General features: G+C 43.1%; 2 protein-coding genes across 3 annotated transcripts in view; one reads left to right on the forward strand and one right to left on the reverse strand.

The window, feature by feature from the left end:
• The first annotated feature begins 2,560 nt into the window (after positions 1-2,560).
• Positions 2,561-14,352, forward strand: Parp2 (poly(ADP-ribose) polymerase 2). Its single transcript, XM_028788486.1, has 16 exons — positions 2,561-2,628; positions 4,625-4,753; positions 5,039-5,109; positions 6,164-6,214; positions 8,470-8,566; positions 8,950-9,025; positions 9,620-9,722; positions 10,451-10,601; positions 10,813-10,951; positions 12,154-12,217; positions 12,298-12,432; positions 12,653-12,780; positions 12,935-13,034; positions 13,518-13,616; positions 13,847-13,971; positions 14,087-14,352. The coding sequence occupies exons 1-16, from the start codon at positions 2,589-2,591 to the stop codon at positions 14,244-14,246; spliced, it is 1,668 nt and encodes a 555-aa protein (XP_028644319.1). The 5' UTR covers positions 2,561-2,588; the 3' UTR covers positions 14,247-14,352.
• Positions 14,353-17,621: 3,269 nt separating this feature from the next.
• Positions 17,622-19,102, reverse strand: part of Tep1 (telomerase associated protein 1) — a 43,382-nt gene continuing 41,901 nt past the window's right edge. For both annotated transcript variants that reach the window (XM_028788464.1, XM_028788463.1), the window contains 4 exons: positions 18,617-18,722; positions 18,295-18,509; positions 18,071-18,175; positions 17,622-17,853 (listed from right to left, as the gene is read on the reverse strand). In XM_028788464.1, coding sequence (XP_028644297.1) covers positions 17,731-17,853; positions 18,071-18,175; positions 18,295-18,509; positions 18,617-18,722 — 549 coding nt within the window. In that variant the 3' untranslated portion in view covers positions 17,622-17,730. The remainder of the gene's footprint in view (positions 17,854-18,070; positions 18,176-18,294; positions 18,510-18,616; positions 18,723-19,102) is intronic.

A 19,102-nucleotide genomic window follows, 5' to 3' on the forward strand; every position in this document is an offset into this window, starting at 1 on the left:
AGAGAGAGAGAGAGAGAGAGAGAGAGAGAGAGAGAGAGAGAGAGAGAAAGGGCCTTGATGGACATCCTGGTCAGGGAAAAAAATGTGGTACTATACAATGGAATATCGCTCATCTGTTAAAAATAAATAAATAAGAAATTATGAACCGGGAAGGGTGGCACACACCTTTAATCCTTTAGCACTGAGAAGGAAGAGGGAAGTGGATCAATCCCTGAGTTCAAGGCCTGGTTTACAGAGTGTGTCCCAGGTCTGTGAAGAAGTGAAGGAAGAGGAGGGGGAGGGAGGGAGAGGGGAGGGGAGGAGGAGGGGAGGAGGAGGGGAGAGGAGGGGGAGGAGAGGGGAGGGGGAGGGGGAAGAGAAAAGAAAGAAAAGGAAGAGGATGAAGAAATTCTGAATATCACAGATAAATGGATAGAGTTGGTGGGGGAAAGTCATCTTGAGTGAGGTAACCCTGACCTAAAAAGGCAAAATACATCTTCTCTTATATGTGGATGTTAGCTTTTAATCCTTCCATAGGCATGCTACAATCCAATATAACCAACCATAAAGATTAGGCATAGAGTTAGGGAGGAGGGAAGAGGGAGGAGGGGAGGACCTCCCAAGGGAAGGGAAATAGAATATATAACTGGAGAAACAAGGGGAGACTGGAGCTGGAGGATTAAATGGGGACAGGGAGCGAGAAGAGAGGTAATGAGAGTGGGGATACAGAAAGGGACAAATAAGTACAGGTCATATGGAAACCTACTACTGTAGAAGCTTCTCAAAACATATACGTGTATGAAAGGAACGCCTCAACTAGGCATCTGTCACCACCAAGAGAAACCTCCAGTGCCAGGAATGGGTGACATTTAAGTGAGTTGTTGGCCAAAGGGGTTCTGTGGAAACCCCTAAACAATCCAGGCTATTGCCAAAGTATTGTTTGCTCTCTGCAAACTGATGGTAAGCCCCTATTGCTAAAAATTGATATTGACATACTCATTGAATATGGAGGGGTTAAGCTAGTGCCTATCTAGAGCCTCATCCCTACTGACTCATTTTCATGGTACTGGAAGGTACTCTGCACACTACTGATACGTGTGTGTGTGTGTGTGTGTGTGTGTGTGCTCCCTCGCTCATCCCCGCTGGAGTGACCATACATATCTCTTGTGCTTTTTCTTTCTTCATTTTTTATTCTTTTGTGTTTTTCAAGATGGTTTTTCTATGTAGCCCGCCCAGGCTGCCCTATAATTCACCCTGTAGACCAGGCTAGCCTTGAACTCAGAGATCTGCCTTCCTGTGCCTCCGAGCAATAAGATTGAAGGTGTGTGCCACCACACCCTTCTTTTTAAAAATGAATTTGTATGTGTGTTTGTGTACGTGTCACTTGTGCTTTTTGTTTATTTTTATTTTGTTTTTCTTTTTAATTGCCTGTTTTCTAAAGAGAGATTAAGAAGGCATGGAGTTAGTTGAATGGGGATCTGGAGGAGACAAGGGACAGGAAACCGTAATCAAAGTTTTTATTCTTTGAGTTTTGGTCATTAATCGATCTGAGGCATCTACACGCGAGTCAAATCACAGCTTCTGGCCTTTGTAAGGAAAGCTGACTTGGTATGAGCCCTATTCCATTCCTATCTCAATTGCCTCTCCTCTCTGTGTCCTTCGATGTATCTCTGCTCATTTACTTCATGAGGCATTCCTAGCCTGCTCTCTGTTATGATTTCCTATAATACTGTATGCTTTTCTTGAGTATGTTTTACACCTACAGGTTCATTTTTGATTTTGTAATAAGTACACATATATGTTTTCCCAATAACAAGGTACATGACGGTATGGTGGCTCAACTATAGCCCAATAATCTAGCAGTGGTTGGGGGTGCATATCATCTTTTGCTAAATGTTGTTAAACTACATCTCATCTTTCGCTAAATGTTGTCAAACTCTCTTCTACCATTTTTTACTTGGTCTTATTTTAGAGGGTTGTGGTTAATACACAGTCACAACTGTTGAAAATATAACTATATCAACCCTTTGGAGCCAATATTCAAGCACAGAACAAAGGGTTACAGTCTCCACTCCTTACAAAGTCTTTATTGGGGAATTAGAAAAATTTGTAAAACGAGTCCAGAACCAAAAAGGCGGGGGAGAGTAGTCTGAATTGGGTTATGAAGCCCGCGAGGTGCCTCACCTCAGCCATTGAACTCGCGCTGCTGGCCGTGAGTCTGTTCCAAGCTCCGGCGAGGGAGGCATCCGCCCACCAGGGGCTTCTCCTGCCCAGTCTGCCCACGCGTGGAGCCCCTGCTCTCTGGGAACTCACCTCCCCGCTCGGGGAGAGCCCGGTTAGGGCCGCGGGTGGCCCCAGTCTCAGACCTTCCCAGGGGCCAAAGAGTGACGAGCACTCAGCGCGTGGCCCCACTGATGAGCTTCCTCCGCCCACTTACACGGCGGCGATCGGCGAAACTTATAAGAGTCGAAGGCGGCATAAAGTTTAAGCTTATGGTGACTTCCCACAAAGCACAGCGCGTAATTTGCATGTACTTTATCCCAGGCTCTTTCTCCCGACCAGTAGCCTCACATCCGGGCAAGGGGTGATGACGTCGTCTATCAAGCGCGATGGCGCCGCGGCGGCGGAAATCTGGCTGTGGAAGACGAGGTATGAATTCAGTTCTCAGGCAGAATGATTGGCCCAGAGTCACAGGGAGCCCCTCGCTTTTTCGTATGACACTTCAGTCCAAAGAGGCGTGTGGACACGTAACTGGAAACTTAAGTGTCATTCAATATTTCAAGTCTTTGTTATTGACCGTAGCATTGCGACTGGATAAACGCTTACAATAATGTGATTAGCTACTTACCTTTTAAGATACGTCCGATTTCAGAAAGTAAAATTCGAACCTTAGAATTGTTGTCTATGGACTGTATACTGTGTCTGTGGTCTCGATTTTATATTTCGGGCAATTGAAGTATAATGAACTTACAGGTTCTGAAGCTCCAAGCAACGCTGCTATAAGCTGGTCAATCCAGACCGTAGAACACTTTACTGATGATCATGATGAAGTGGTCTAGTTTGAAGGAAGGTATTAAAGACCAAAGGCTATGAGACTTCATTTAATGAACTGTAAACATCTCTGTAAACTTATTTTATCCTATTATTAATATTCGGTCAAGATAGCAATTTACGCAGTATTGCTCAGTGAGTGATGTGCAAGTTATTTGTATACGTTCAAAAGAACATCTTAAATTATTTCTTTAAAAATTATTTAATCTTTATGTGTGTGTTTCATCTACTTAATATATGTGCACCAAGTATGTGTGTGCCTAGAAGTGTTGGACTCCCCCTGAAACTAGGGTTACTGACAGTTGTGGTCTACCATTTGAGAGATGGAACTTAAAACCCAGATCCTTTAGAAGAGTGGGGGAACTTCTTCATCACTGACTCACCTTTCCAGCTACTTTAAATTCTTTCTTTAAAGGAATTTATGAGAGCCTGGTGGGCATGTTGGCTCACGCCTTTAATGCCAGAACTTGGGAGGCAGAGGCAGGAGGATCTCTGTGAGGTCCAAGACAGCCAGGGCTATATAGAGAAACCCTGTCATTTAAAAAGGGGGAGAGGAGAGTTGTCAGGGGGCTGGAGAGTTAGCACAGTGTTAAAAACAACAACAACAACAAACCCACTTGATGCTCTTGCAGAGGGCCTGGGTTTGATTCCAAAAACCCACATGGCAGGACATAACCATCCTACCAGACCAACAGGTATACCAAACATGCATGTGGTGCACATACATATATACAGACAAAACACCAATACACATAAAATGAAATAATAATCTTGGGATTTTTTTGATTGTTTGTTTTGTTTTGTTTTTATGTTTGTTAGCAGTCAGTAGCAGAGACAACTCTGCTGTCTCGGACAGTAACCTAAGTTTTTCAGAGACCTCTACTCAGGCAAACCTAGTATTCTTGGCTTTAAAGTAGAAAGGACTTTCAGGAGTATGCAAGATGAACCAGAGTTGGAAGTTTATTAAAGGAGACATCAATATATGTTTTAAGCACAAGGCTTAAAAGAAAAGAAATGCCTGGGAAGAGAGACGCCGCCACAGAACATGGGTGTGGGCTTCTCAGAGAAGAATCACCCTTCACTTACTTTATAATAGACATGTATGTAAGATGTGTGAGTTTGGGCTCTTCAAAGAGTTGTTAAAGAATTTAAATGAGATCACAGTTCCTGAGCTAGATCTGACAGAATTCCAGTGTCCGGGTCTAGATGATAAGGCATGAACATTAGGTTATCAGCACTGTAAACAATGTTGGTGGTCTGTTTAAGATTCCCATAAAGTGGGAGAGAAATGAACCAGGCCCATTGTCATATTCATTTAGACCACCAGCCCAATTCATTGTCACTTAACATGAAAATAAGATCTGTGTCAGCAACTTTCGTAGCAGATTAATTGGGTTGCAATTCTTGCTTCTCAGCTGCAGGGGCTTCAGCCAGACTCTGGGATAGGAGGGGCTGCCTTTCCTTTTCACAGCCCTCTAATTTTCCCATGTTTTTATTATTAGGTTATAATAAATCCTGTGCTTCAGTGTTGTTTCAATAAAGTTAGATCATCTTCATAGTGTAGTAATTCTTTGTATACCGTTTGTGCCATCAGTGCTCAATGAAGCCAAGAAAGTTGATAATGGCAACAAAGCAACAGAAGACTCTCCTCCTGGAAAGAAAATGCGCACTTGCCAGAGAAAGGGGCCTGTGGCTGGAGAGAAGGATGCAGACAGGACAAAAGGTAATGGGCCAGGGAGGACATGGGACAACTCTTGGGTCACTGGAAGAATTGGGATATTTGTTCCTTCCCTCTTTGAGGATGCAATTAATTTCTCTATCACTTGGGCATCCTCAGTACCAGTCTACTTTGTTAAATCTTTATTTTCATAGATTTGAGATGCATTAGGACCTAGGCAGAAGACCTGGACTGTTCGGGAAGGGCAAAGTTAATTGTGACAGCTTTCTAGCCAAGACTGCTCTTTTAGTCCCACATCAGTAATGGTAGTGTATATTTATGTTCCCCCAGACGCTGTAAAGACCTTGCTGTTAAAGGGCAAAGCTCCTGTGGATCCAGAGTGTACAGCCAAGGTGGGAAAGGTAAAAGCATCTGGAAAGGACAGCAGAGTTCTTTTGTCTTACTATCATTTCTGTCTAGAATATTGTTGGTGCTCATTTTAAAAACACTTCCTAAAACATTGCTAGTGTTTACTTTTCCCCGGAGTTGAGAAGTAGAGGTGACGAGGTTTCAATGTAGCAGAATATCGAGCCTGGAGAAATGGTCCAGTGGTTAAGAACATTTGTCGTTCTTCAAGAGGACCTAGGTTTGATTCCCAGCACTCACGTGGCAACTTACAACCATCTGTACCTCCATTTCTAGGAAATATGATACACTCTTCTGACCTCCACAGGTACCATGCATGCAAGTGGCACACATACATACACACACACACACACACACACACACACACACACACATTCAGGCAAAACACTCACATATAAAATAAAAAAATAAATAGATTTAATTTTTAAAAATTTAAAGATATTCACAGAATAGTAACACAATTACCATAGGGGCTGCCATTAGCTTTCCACAGTATATTTCATTTTTCACCCAGGAAATATTGATTGTTAAGGGAAAATAGTGTGGAGTTTTGTTTATGTTTGAGTTTGGTTTGGTTTGGTTTGGTTTGGTTTGGTTTGGTTTGGTTTGATTTTGAGACAGGGTTTCTCTGTGTAACCCTGCCTGTCCTGGAACTTACTCTGTAGACCAGGCTGGCCTCAAACTCAGAGATCCACTGCCTCTGCAGATCCTCGAGTGCTAGGACTAAAGGCGTGAGCCACCGTTGCCCAGTTGACAGTGTGATTTTGATGAAAAGCTACCATAGAACAACATGAGTTACTGATGAAGAGGAAAGGGGTTTGGAAGGATCTAGAAACAAGCCTGCTTAAAAGCAGGTTTCGTTTGAGTTAGTCTCTTTTAGGCTTCTGTAGTTAGAAGTAGTTATTATGTTTTAATTATAAAAATGATAGTCTGTATGTAGAACATACATTTCTTTTTTCTTCCTGAAAAACAAATGTTGGAAATGCTGGAGAATACGAGGGAAAAGTCAAGACTGAGTGCATTGATGCTATTTGCTTTCTCTCTTCCCAGGCTCATGTGTATTGTGAAGGAGATGATGTCTATGATGTCATGCTAAATCAAGTAAGAGGATAAGTCATTCTTTTTGTAGGAATTTCTTTTTTTTCATTCTTCATTTTAAAAATTACATTTATTTAGTTTGTGTGTATATGTATGTGGTGGACAAAGGACAACTTGAGTCAGTTCTCAGTCTTGTGTAGTGGCACATGCCTTTAATCCCAGCACTTGGGAGGCAGAGGCAGGCAGATCTCTGTGAGTTCAAGGCCAGCCTGGTCTACATAGTGAGTTCCAGGGCAGCTAGGGCTACATAGTGAGACCCTGTCTCAAAAAACAGACAATGGAAAAAAAATAAGAAAAGAGTCAGTTCTCTCCTTCTGCCTAGAGGGTCCTTGTGATGAACTCAGGATTGGCTGGGATTGGCAGGGAGTGACTTTACCCATTGAGCCCTTGGCTAGTCCAGGTTATTGGAATTTCCTTATAATATAAACGGCTCACATCTTTCCATGATTGACATTTTCTTTTGATTATATTATAATCTCCTTTTTGCCCATGTTGAAGACTTTTTAGTTTGTTGGCTTGTTTTGTGGGGCTATCTGTTTATTTCCTTGTGGCAGGTTCTCTCTGTGTAGCCCAGGCAGGCCTTGAACTTTCAGTCTTCCTGTTTCCATATCTTTAGGGCTGGAATTGTAGGGGCACAGCTGTCTAACCCAGTTTGTGCTGACATTTTAAACATGTGTGTTTTGTTTGTTTTTTTTTTTAAAGAAGTATTACTGTTGTATGTGTCTGGTGGCAGGAGGCACACATACCGAAGCACATGTATGGAACCCCCCTAACCCCCACCCTTATCTTTGCATGTGCATGTGTGTGTTGCTGTGTTGCCCTTACTAGCCTGGCAGTCACTCTGTAGACCAGGCTGGGCTCAGACTGACAGTAACTGTGCTGCCTCAGCTTCCGGAGAGTTAGAATTATAAGTGTGTGCACCACAATGTTCTGTTTCTTTTTCTATTCCCAGTTTGAGAGACCAAACCCAGTGCCTTGTGCTTGCCACGCAAGGCTCTACACAGAGCTAGATCCCTAACCAATCTTTTTTTAATGACTCATTTTTATTTTATGTGTATTGGTGCCTACAAGTGTGTCTGTGTGAGGGTGTCAGATCCCCTAGAACTGGAGTTACAGACATTTGTGAACCGCCATATGGGTGCTGGGCATTGAATCCCAGTCCTCTGGAAGAACAGCCAGTATTCTAAACTGCTAAAACCCCTTTCCAGCCCCTCGTCTTGTCTGTCTGTCTGTCTGTCTGTGTCTGTCTCTCTGAGTGAGTGTGTGTGTGTCTTTGTCTTTCACACACACATTGTTTTGAATAGATAAATTCTTTGTTAATTTATTTCCTGGATATGACTCATATTTGGATTTATCTACTTTTGTGCTTATGAGTGCAGATGTATGCTTACATGTAGAGGCCAAAGGTCAACTTCAGGTGTTGTTCATCAGGTTCCATTGACTAGTTTTGCTTTTATTTTTTTTCTTGTGGAAAGTTTTTTTTTTCTTATGGAAAGTTCTTTTGCTAACCTGCTCTCTTAATAGGTTCGCCTTGCTGGCCAATGAGCAGGCTCCAGGAATCCCCATGTCTGCCAACTCAGTGCTGAGATTCCAAATGTGCATGGCCATGCTCAGTTTCTCATGTGGGTTGGGGATTGAACTCAAGGTCTTATGGTTGTTTAGCAAGTACTTTACTGACTGAGCTTTCTCACCAGGCACGCACTTCGATTTATTGATCTAATATATGTAATTTACAGCTCACTAGTATTCCTTTGTGTTATTTATACCTAAACTATCATAAGCCGTGCCGGGGAGCTAGCTGAGTCACCAATGCCTGCAGTACATACCTGAGGACCTGAGCTTGGCTCCCCACCACCTTAATACAAAGCTGAGTACAGTGGCTCATACCTGTAGTCCTAGCAGCAAAGAGACAGAGACAGGCGAACACATGGGCTTGCCAGTGAGCGCCAGGTTCAGTGAGAAACCCTGTCTTAATAATGTAGAGTGCAAAATGTCTGTGGAGGGGGCCATTGAGAGGATGCCATTGATTAACATAGGATGTCAGGTTGGGTAGTGGGTTTCAGGAAGCTTCCAAGATCCCACTTTAATTCCCAAGACTGAAATGTTAAGTTCCTCTTTATATCCTTATTCTCTCAAGATCTATTTTTTTCATCATGCTGTGCTTTCACTGTGACAGTCTTAAAAGAAACATGGTGGTTTTTGTGACCTCCTGTTGTAAAACTAACTCCTCTGTGTTATTGTTCTCCCACTTGTCACAGACCAATCTCCAATTCAACAACAACAAGTACTACCTTATTCAGCTGTTAGAAGATGATGTCCAGAAGAACTTCAGTGTTTGGATGAGGTGGGGCCGAGGTAAAGGCTTTATGGTGGGTTGATGAGTTGTCATTCAGAATCATAGAGGCAATGCAGTGAGTAGGCTTAGGTCTCCGAGTGGCTCAGGAATCCGGATGGGCTTTTGAGGTTGGGAAGTGGCAGGCATCGACACTGGGAAGCTTGGGTAGGCTGAGAAGACCCCTGTATTGGACTGACGGTACTGCTTATAGGCTGTGACACTTAGCGGTAATTTGTATCAGTGTGATCACTTGCCTAAGCCGTTTCACCTTTCTCTCCTCTTTTCCCTCCTATTAGTCAGACAGTAAGCAGAGAGACCGTAGAGAGATGGCTCGTTACTACTGGAGAGCTACACTCGGGGTCTAGGGCAAGGAACCATCCTATGTATGGCATTTACTTTGCAGTTGGGAAGACGGGACAGCACAGCTTGGTGGCTTGTTCTGGTGACCTCAACAAAGCAAAAGAAATATTTCAGAAAAAGTAAGTGCTAAAAATGAGTTTAAAAACATACCCTTCTTGGATCTCTCTTGTTGAAATGTTTCATGTAAGGATGATTTGGCATAAATGTTCATTCATTTCTACTCTGACTCCCTGTGATTAGAGCAGTAAGTTATATCTTCAACCAGTGATTAAATCAACCTAGAAGTTGACCAGAGGAATCTTTTTTTAAACACAGCAAGCAAATCTAAAACATTTGACACACCAGACTGCACCTGCAGCTTCACCTTCTGGAGGTGAATTTTGAGGACAGACTTTCTAGAGTCTAAAAACATCATGTCTCTTTCTGGGACAAGCATTGTTTATTTACCTGTTCCTTTATACATCCATGGCTTCTATCTCTGGGGACCTTTGGGAAGCTGGGAAGCCTTTTGCTCCCAGTTTTACATAATTCCCTGGTTTGGTGTTTCTGTTCATTCAGTGTCCTGATTTACAGTTCACACTACGGAACACTAAGGTGGGCCTGAGCTGTTGGGACACAAATTGTTGAGAAACTATGTTAGGAAATTGCTGTATGCCTCCCTCTCGCAATGAACTTTGACTCATTTGTCTTTCCCACTACCTTGGGCTCCACAGATTCCTTGACAAAACTAAAAACAATTGGAAGGATCGTGAGAACTTTGAGAAAGTACCTGGAAAATACGACATGTTACAAATGGACTATGCTGCCAGCACGCAGGTATGCTGATTCTGCAGAAGGAGTCTCTGAGTCAGGGAGGGCTAGCCAGGTGCTGGAGATCAGGCCAAGACCAGAAGAGGCTGGGATACTAGGAGTCAGTGCTGCTTTCCACCTCCGAGAGAACTCTCCCTCATCTTTGATTACAAAGGGCCAAAATATGCCTTTCTCCTCTTCTCAGTTATGTACTAGAATTCTTGTGAAATCCAAGGCCTGCTTCTAGAAGTTCAGTGTTATTGACCAAGAGAACATTCATAAATGACCAAACTGAGAAGCTGTTTAAAGCTGGCTTCACTTCTACACCACTGTGAAGAGGTCAAGGGCTGGAAGTGTAGGGTCAGAAGCAGAATGTTTGCCCAGCATGCACAAGGCCCTGGGCTCAAAACCAAGAATCACAAAAAAAGAAGGAAAGAAAAATAATTTTGACAAATGGGTTTCTAGGATGCTCAGAAGTTTCCTAAAAACTCATAGATCTGAAAATAAGAAACTTGTATTAATATAATCAGAAGGTCTGGGGTGTAAAAGCTGTGTTTACTTAACTTAGACATAGTTGAAAGGGCCTTTTGTTCTTCCTCTGAGTGCTTCACTGTGAGGGAGCACTAACAGGTCAGCTTGGAAATCACATTGGCTGCTCTAACTAGATTCCTAATAGGAACATACCAGCATTCAAACACATCATCACAGTAGAACCTTTCCCTACAGATGTTGAAGTGGTGTTTATTTTGCTACAGGATGAAAGTAAAACAAAGCAAGAAGAAACTTCGAAGCCCGAGTCTCAGCTGGACCTTCGAGTCCAGGAGCTGCTGAAGTTGATCTGTGATGTGCAGACCATGGAGGAGGTGATGATCGAGATGAAGTATGACACCAGGAGAGCCCCGCTCGGTAGGACTCAGGCTCGGCTGCAGCCCCTCAGTGTCCTGCCTCTGCAGTCAGCAGTCTCAGCACTATAGCTAAGGTTTACTCAAAGTCCTGAGTGAGGGAAACAGGGTTGAAAGAGGGGTATTGAGAGGAATTGAGTCGTTATTGGGTAGGGATATACAGTTTACAGGGATGGGACCCTAGTCTAGAATCTGACCTCTTACTGGGCCTCCAGGAAAGCTGACAGTGGCGCAAATCAAGGCAGGTTACCAGTCTCTCAAGAAGATTGAGGATTGTATTCGTGCTGGCCAGCATGGGCGAGCGCTTGTTGAAGCGTGCAATGAATTCTACACCAGGATCCCTCATGACTTTGGGTAAGGTCGTGCTGTCTCTTTACCTTGCTCTTCCACTCACCTTTTATGCCCTGAGCAGCTACAGAGATTATGGTCCTCATAATCTTTGTCACCTTAAATAGAACTGGATCCAAGATGATTTGTAGCTAGCTTAGAGTAAGGGATGTCGGCACTCAGGAGATAGAGAGAGGGTGCCTAGTGAGTTTAAGGCCAGCCTTGACTCTATCTCAAGGAAATTTTAAAAATAAAAGAAATATGGGACATAATTTCCCAACTTATCAGAACTGTATTTTGACCAAATGAATGGTATCAACTCAAAAGAGAATGGACCCCCGACCCCACAAAATAAAAAATAACCCTTAAAATGCAAAAACATGAAAAAGTCTATATCTAGCCACTGCGTAAAACACCTTGCAAATCCCGCCTTCTGTTCTTTAAGAGGACTATAATCACACAGATACCACTTTTCTGAGTCCAAATGATTGGTATTAAATGAAGAAAACACACTTCTGCCCTTTATTTGTGTGTGTGTTTGTGTGGTCCTGGGGATTGAACCTCGGCCTTGTGCGTGTTACTCAAGTACTTTCCCTTAGATGTAGCCTAGCTCTGTTCATTCTTCATCCTCATTTTCACTGTTTCCATTTCCTCTGTCGCTTTCTGGGTACTCTATGACCTCAAAATAACCCAAATGTTCAGAAGACTTGCCCCTTCTGGATTGTATTCAAAGTTCCTTATTGATGTCAATGTAGCTTATTTTTAATAAGGATCTCTTAAATTTCTACTCTAGTCCCTAACATAACATGGAAATCTAAGTAGTATGTTTTATCCTACCCAGAATGTGCATTTAATATCCCTTTATATACTTGGGCTTTGAAGTCTTCACAGGTCTCTCTCTCTCTCTCAAATAGGAAATCCTAATTTTGTTTCTTTCTTTCCTTTTCAAAGTTTGTTTGTTTGTTTGTTCTGAGACCAAGTTTCTCTATGTATTTCTGGCTGTCCTGGAACTCTCTCTGTAGACCAGGCTGGCCCTGAACTCAACTCACATAGATGCTCCTACCCCTCCTCCTGAGTCTGAGATTAAAGGTGTACACCACCAGGACCAGCTCTTTTCTTTTCCTCTTAGTAAGAAGACAAGTCTCTGTTTCCCAGAGGACCTGTTTTTTAACCAGGCATCTTGTATCCACAAACCAGACTGCTCACTGTGGTTGTGTCTCTGACCGTAGACTCTCCATCCCTCCAGTAATCCGGACAGAGAAGGAACTGTCAGAAAAAGTAAAGCTGCTAGAGGTGAGCCCTGCACGCACTTGGAAGCTTTCAGTCTCTTCTCCTGAGCTCCTTCACATTGATTCTTTATTTCATTTTCTTAGGCACTGGGAGACATTGAAATTGCTCTTAAACTGGTGAAGTCCGAGCGCCAAGGCCTAGAACACCCACTGGACCAGCACTATAGAAACCTACATTGTGCTTTGCGTCCTCTGGATCATGAAAGTCATGAGTTTAAAGTAATAAAAATAGTCATTTATCTTCACATTCTTACTCCAGTAAAACCCATCCTTCCCACCCCTGTATTTACCAGGAACTTAAGAATGTCGAACTCTTTCTAACTCATTGTGAGGCTGTTTGGGGACAGAAAGTTCCGCCAGCTTCAGTAGCCCTGCAACCTTCAGTTCAGTCCAGTCTCTTACAGGGTCCACATTTGCTATTCTTAATTCTTTTCCACAGGTGATTTCTCAGTACCTACAGTCTACCCATGCTCCTACACACAAGGACTATACTATGACCTTGCTGGATGTTTTTGAAGTAGAGAAAGAAGGGGAAAAAGAGGCCTTCAGAAAGGACCTTCCGAACAGGTCTGAACCCAGCTCTGGGCTGAGTAGACATTTCCTTGGCTGAAATGCAGTGAAGGAGCTTGGAGGGTGGCAGAGGCAACTGCTGTGTTGGTTTGTTTTTTGTATTTGAGATTGATGTTTGCAGGAGAAGAGTAAAGTAATGGCTCTTTCTTAGGATGCTGCTCTGGCACGGTTCCAGGCTGAGTAACTGGGTGGGGATCCTGAGCCACGGGCTTAGAGTTGCCCCACCTGAGGCGCCCATCACAGGTTATATGGTAAGTAAAGACTGAAGGCTAGAAGGAGCCCAAAGGGAAAAAACGTACAATGATGACTTAGTCCTCCAACCTAGGATTAGGTGGCACTTCTTGCAAAGAGTTAAAAACTGCTCACTAAAAACCACACCTTTTTTTAACTGTGTCCCTCTTCCTTTAAATTCTAAAAGATATCGCTCTTCTTCCCAAAGGCAAAAATCTGTAGCTATTTTTGTTGTCTCTTGAACTGACACGGAAAGGAGAGTGGGGGAGGAACTATGCTGTGTTTATGAGAACAGAGTTAATGCTAAGTCTTCCCCCTCATAGGGTTTTTTGTTGTGTTTTGTTTTTGAGACAGTGTCTCACTGTGTAGCAAGTCTGGACTCAGACTCAGAGATGTACCTGCTTCTGCCTTCTGAGTGCGAGGGTTAAAGGCATGCACCATACCAGGACCTTGTCATATAGTGGATTAGACGCCTGATCTCCATTTTTGTTGATCTATTTCAGTTTGGGAAAGGAATCTACTTTGCTGACATGTCCTCCAAGAGTGCCAATTACTGCTTTGCCTCTCGTCTAAAGAATACAGGATTGCTTCTTCTGTCAGAGGTAAGGCAGGGGACACAGCTAAGATCTCTAATTTACTGTTAACTCAGATTTTTCACCAAGAAAATTAACTTTGGATTCAAGAAATTCACCTGGAATGGGATTCCCAGTGCATTAGACTCTTCTGCTAAAGTAAGGGAATAAAATATAAATCAGGGTGTTCTGGGTGGCTTTAGAATCACCTATTTCCTGACTGGGTATAGGCAGGCATTCAGGGATCTTTTGCTTTGCAGGTAGCTCTAGGTCAGTGTAATGAACTACTGGAGGCCAATCCTAAGGCAGAAGGATTGCTCCAGGGCAAGCATAGCACCAAGGGGATGGGAAAGATGGCCCCCAGCCCTGCCCACTTCATCACCCTGTAAGTACCCTGAGCTAAGGCTACTGGAAGACTTCTTTCTAATTGTTAAGAATCTACTATCTAGTTCAACTCTGGACAAAATGCTGATTTTGACATATTTTCTTCTATTTGGCAGGAATGGGAGTACAGTGCCCTTAGGACCAGCAAGTGACACAGGAATTCTCAATCCAGAGGGGTACACCCTCAACTACAATGAGTTTATTGTTTATAGCCCCAACCAGGTCCTTATGCGATACCTTCTAAAGATTCAATTTAACTTTCTTCAGCTGTGGTGAATGTTGATCAGACAAGCCAGAGAGAATATAATCTTCAGACAAAACCCAAGCACTATTATGTTCTTGAACTTTTTGATATTTTGTTTAATAAAATAGTATAAATCTATCTATGGCTTCTTTGGGTTTTACTTCTCCAAGCAGTTATTCTTTGTGGGGTGCATGCCTGTGTGCACACATGGAGGCCAGGGAAGGTGTTGGGTGCATGCAGTGGTACTCTTCACACTGTCCCCTTGAGACGGCTGTGCTCTGGAGAGAGGCTGATGCTCTATAAGTCCCAGCAGTTCAGTCCTTTGTACCCCAAAATGCAATGCTGGGATTACAAGAGTGCAGCCAAACTCAGGTTTTTTTGTTTTGTTTTGTTTTTAAGATTTATTTTTAAGAATGTATGTGTATGTGTCTGAAGCGCCTGTGTGTAAGTATGTACACATGAGTGCAATGACAGTTGAGAACTGGATCCCCTGGAGCTAGAATTACATGGTCCTATGATGGCTAACCCTGGTAAGCCATCTTAACTACATCTGGAATCTTAAAACCCACACAGCTGGGCATGCTTAGGAGGGATTGTTTGATTGGCTCACCTGCAGTGGGAAGAGCCACCCTAATCTAGGCCATACTTGTGGCAGCTCGCAAGCAGGGCATGGAAGAAGGAAGCTTTTACTTTTTGCCTGCTTGCCCTTAGATATTGTGACCAGTTCATCCATCATATTACTGAGGCATTCGTTAGCCTGCTTCAGAATTCCAATGTAGACTGAAGACCAGCAGCAATCTAGGCATTCCCTGGAACTCCAGAACCAGATTGAAGCTATCTGAGACACCCAGCCTCACGGACTGAACAGAGGACTTAACAACCACTGGATTCTTAGCCTTTCCATTGGAAGATAGCCATTGTTGAACTGTAAGTCCCTCTAAATTTCCATAAAGTGTGTGTGTGTGTGTGTGTTTATTCCTTCCTCTAATGTAGGTCCTCTGTAAGAGTAGTATGTGCTCATAACTGCTAAGCCATTTCCTTAGCCCCCAAACACTTAGTTCTTCTGATATCATTATTATCTTCATTTCCAAGAAGTACCTCTGTGTCCCACAGCTCGTGACAGGTTACTCTGGATTCTATTCTCTCACAGTGTATAGCCTCTCCAGTGAAGGACACTAATGAAGGCTAATGCTTTCCCCTGTTAAATTCATTTTTCCCCCTGCAAATTGGTGTCTGTTAAATGTTACTGTAGATAGAATACAGGCTCAAAAGACTCACTTTCCCCATCAAAATCCTCTTTATTATACCTGTTCTACGTGATATCCTAATCATCAAATGTCAAAAAACTGCATATTCTTTGACTTAAAACATAGATTCATGTTTGCATAAATGGCTTCACTGATAAGTATCCAGTCAATCTACCTACTCACTTAAGTATTATACCACTAATAAAACGGAAGACGGGCTAGAGAAATGGTCAAGTGGTTACGATAGTGCGCTGCTCTTCCAGAGGACTGAAGTTTGGTTCCCAGCACCCATCTCAGGTAGCTCTCAACTGTGTGTAACTCCAGATCCAGATCCAACACTGTCTTCTGGCCTTCAAGGCACCCTCACACGCATCCATATATGCACACAGAGACATAGACACATAAGTAAATGTAACTTTAAAAAATGTAAGAACTGATGTAGATATTATATACTTTTATAAAATATATAAGAGAAGGTGTCGCACCCACCCTTGTCCAGCAAGGATGACGCAACACACGAGCTCTTCTCCAAGCAGTTTATTCAGGACCTTGAATAAGCTTCTGACTGACGACCCCGGGCGGAAGTGTCTCCCAGGTTTAAGTACTCTAGGACTAGCCTATCCCCGTCTGCCATGTGGCAACAGCAGATAGGCCCACATACACAGAAGCAAGCCAGATCACCAGCCACAGCCACAGTTTACTCCTAAGAGCACTCACAAACAGGTGGTGGAAGGCAGAGACTGGCGCCATCTTAAGGGTGCGGCCCTATGCAGCTCTCCACAAGAAGGGAATACTTCACACTCATTCTATAGAATAACATAACCCAAACCAGATAACAGTCACCACAATTAAATCTTAGACCGTATCCCTTAAGACTAATTTTAACAATCAACAAAATATTGACTAAACGTCCATCTATCAACATATAAAAAGGATTGTATGCCATGACTGAGATCACAGGAATGCAAGGTTGGTCCACCATGAAATCAACCAGTGGGGGACAAAACTCAAATAGTCATCTCATGAAGAAAAGGCATTGGGACCAAATGCAACATACGTCTCATAACAGACTTCTCAGAGGAATGGAAGAGCACTTTCTCACCCTGGAACGGAATGTGAGAAGCACTGCTAACTTCGTACTTCATAGAAAGTACAAAGCTTGTCTCCTCAGCTGGGGATGTAGCTCAGTTGTTTGGGTGCTTGTCTAGCTGTAAAGATTATTCTTGGTTGTCAACTTGACTACATCTGGAATTAACAATTGCTGGGTTTTCAAACTGGCAAAATCCGATGTCTAGATTTTAGTAAATAACACTGTGGAACTGTTAGTTGAGATGTTAGCATCAGAAGAAGCAGATGAAGGATATCTGAGAACAACATCTACCATTCTTGAAGGTTTTGTAAATCTTTTTTTTTTTTAAAGATTTATTTATTTATTATATATGAATACACTGTAGCTGTCTTCAGACACACCAGAAGAGGGCATCAGATCTCATTATAGATGGTTGTGAGCCACCATGTGGTTGCTGGGATTTGAACTCAGGACCTCTGGAAGTGCAGTCAGTGCTCTTAACCACTGAGCCATCTCTCCAGCCCCCAGGTTTTGTAAATCTTAAGCAATTTGAAGAAAGGGGCTGGAGGGATGGATCAGCAGTTCAGAGCACTTGTTACTCCTACGGAGGACCTAGCTTTGGTTCTCAGAATCTACATCGTAGCTTCATTATTTCCTGCTGTATGTATGGGGACAGGGAGAGGCACACGTGTATACACCCAATGGTGTGCATGCAGAGGTCACAGGACAATTTGCAGGCACTGGTTGGCCTCCCACTGTGGGTTCTGAAGAGCAAACTCAGGTTGCGGCCAGTGCTTTTACTCACTAAGTCATCACACTAGCCCCTTCATTTCATCTTTTGAGACAGGATCTCACTCTAGATACCCAGTTGTCTTAGAACTGGCTATGTAGGTCGGGATGGCCTAAAATTCAAGATAAATCCTCCTTTCTTGGCCTCCAAATACAGACAAAAGTCATATACTATGCTACCTATTAAAGATGTGACTCATATCTTTTGTAGTTCTTCTAAGAGTAAATGTTAAATTAGAAAAGAACATCCATATCCTTCCCCGTTGATCTAACTCCACTGGAGAACACAATCAGGCCTGTACTTTAGATCTTTCAACATTTTATTTTTATAATCCTGTTAAGAATGTAGACACTGGTGTCTTCAGGCTAGCATCACCTGGTGACATCATTTCTGTCCTGAGTTCTGAATCTTCATTCCCAAGATAGAAAATACAAGTTTCCTTGTGTGTCTCCCACAGCAAGCTGCAGCGGAGAGCTGGGTTCCATCCAAGGTTCCAGGCAGCTCACTGGCCCTTCACATCGGAACAAGCCCAGCTGAAACAGGAACAGAGAAATGGGAGAGGTGAAGCTATAGGCCTGAGGTCTCCTTATTATCTTACTCTCAAATCAATATCTTAGAAACAGGCCACTCCAAGAGAGATTGAAAAAAAACAATTTTCATCTCTTTGCCACTCCTTAGCCTACATTAGTTTTCTTGCACTAGCCCTTTCTCAGCTTGCACGAACGAGTGTACACACATATCCACACTTACCAGCTGCATACTGGGTCTCTCCCACAGCTTAACATCTCTGTCCTTCGAAGCAGTCACCAGCAATCCAGGAAGCACATGGAGGGCTGTCACGGAGCCCAAGTGAATCTCGGAGAAGAGGGGACAACATGATTTCTCAGGGAGACCTCTTAATTACAGAAACAGCAAAAGCTACTGCGTCAGATGTAGAACCTCCTCCCCCTCTCTATGACCCCCCCCCAGCTCACCTTTTTACACTCTCGTGCCTTTAAATGTGTGGGTTCTGTCCAGCTATTCATGGAGAAATTCAACTCTGAGCACGGAGAATCTGTCTCTAGAGTCTGAGTTGTAGGTTTTTTTGCTTTTTTCTGCCAGATGTTATCTACAATCCATTCACCTTCTGGGGTGCACTCAGATAAGTTCCACAGCATTCCATCAGAGGTGGCACACAAAAGTGATGACTCTGCCAATATAAGAGCAGAGTTAGCCAGGGTTCAGGCCTTTAGAACCCACCAGCCTCCCCTAAGCCACCTCAGAAAGACCACTCTGGTCCTTCTACTTAACACTAACCAGACTCAGGTTTGGCCTGAGTGATTGATACAGGGGACCCATTAGGATTATTTAAATTCAGATTGAAGTCCAGGATCTCTTCAAACTCTCCTGACTCCTTTTGCTCCTGTGAAGGGATAGGTGGATAGGTAAGTTTGTTTAGTCTGTCCATGACACAACTCCGAGATCAAAGCTCTAAGTCAGGATATATATAGATATGGATATGAATATGGATATGGATATGGATATAGATATAGATGGATAGATACAGATATAGATAAACAAAAACAAAAACCCACCACACCAACAAGTGAAGTGCATGCACCGAATAGATGCATGCAAGAATCCACCCATGCAGTCCCCTAGTGGAGATGTGGAACATTTCTGACATCTTGATGTTGTTCCCAAGCCCATTCCCAGTTGGTAGGAGAGACCCCAAAGCTGGCAGCAGATTTCAGTGTCATGGTGTACTCCACTTATCACAAACTCCACTTTGGTGAGATCTGT

Source organism: Grammomys surdaster, unplaced genomic scaffold, assembly GCF_004785775.1.
Source record: "Grammomys surdaster isolate TR1022 unplaced genomic scaffold, NIH_TR_1.0 125750, whole genome shotgun sequence".
In the NCBI taxonomy this organism is placed as follows: domain Eukaryota; kingdom Metazoa; phylum Chordata; class Mammalia; order Rodentia; family Muridae; genus Grammomys; species Grammomys surdaster.

Bases quoted from the DNA above. Each gene is read 5' to 3' on its own strand.
- Parp2 (XM_028788486.1), top strand. From the start codon at position 2,589: ATGGCGCCGCGGCGGCGGAAATCTGGCTGTGGAAGACGAG. The intron at 12,218-12,297 runs GTGAGCCCTGCA...TCATTTTCTTAG, and splicing joins AAAAAGTAAAGCTGCTAGAG to GCACTGGGAGACATTGAAAT. The intron at 13,972-14,086 runs GTAAGTACCCTG...TCTATTTGGCAG, and splicing joins CCTGCCCACTTCATCACCCT to GAATGGGAGTACAGTGCCCT.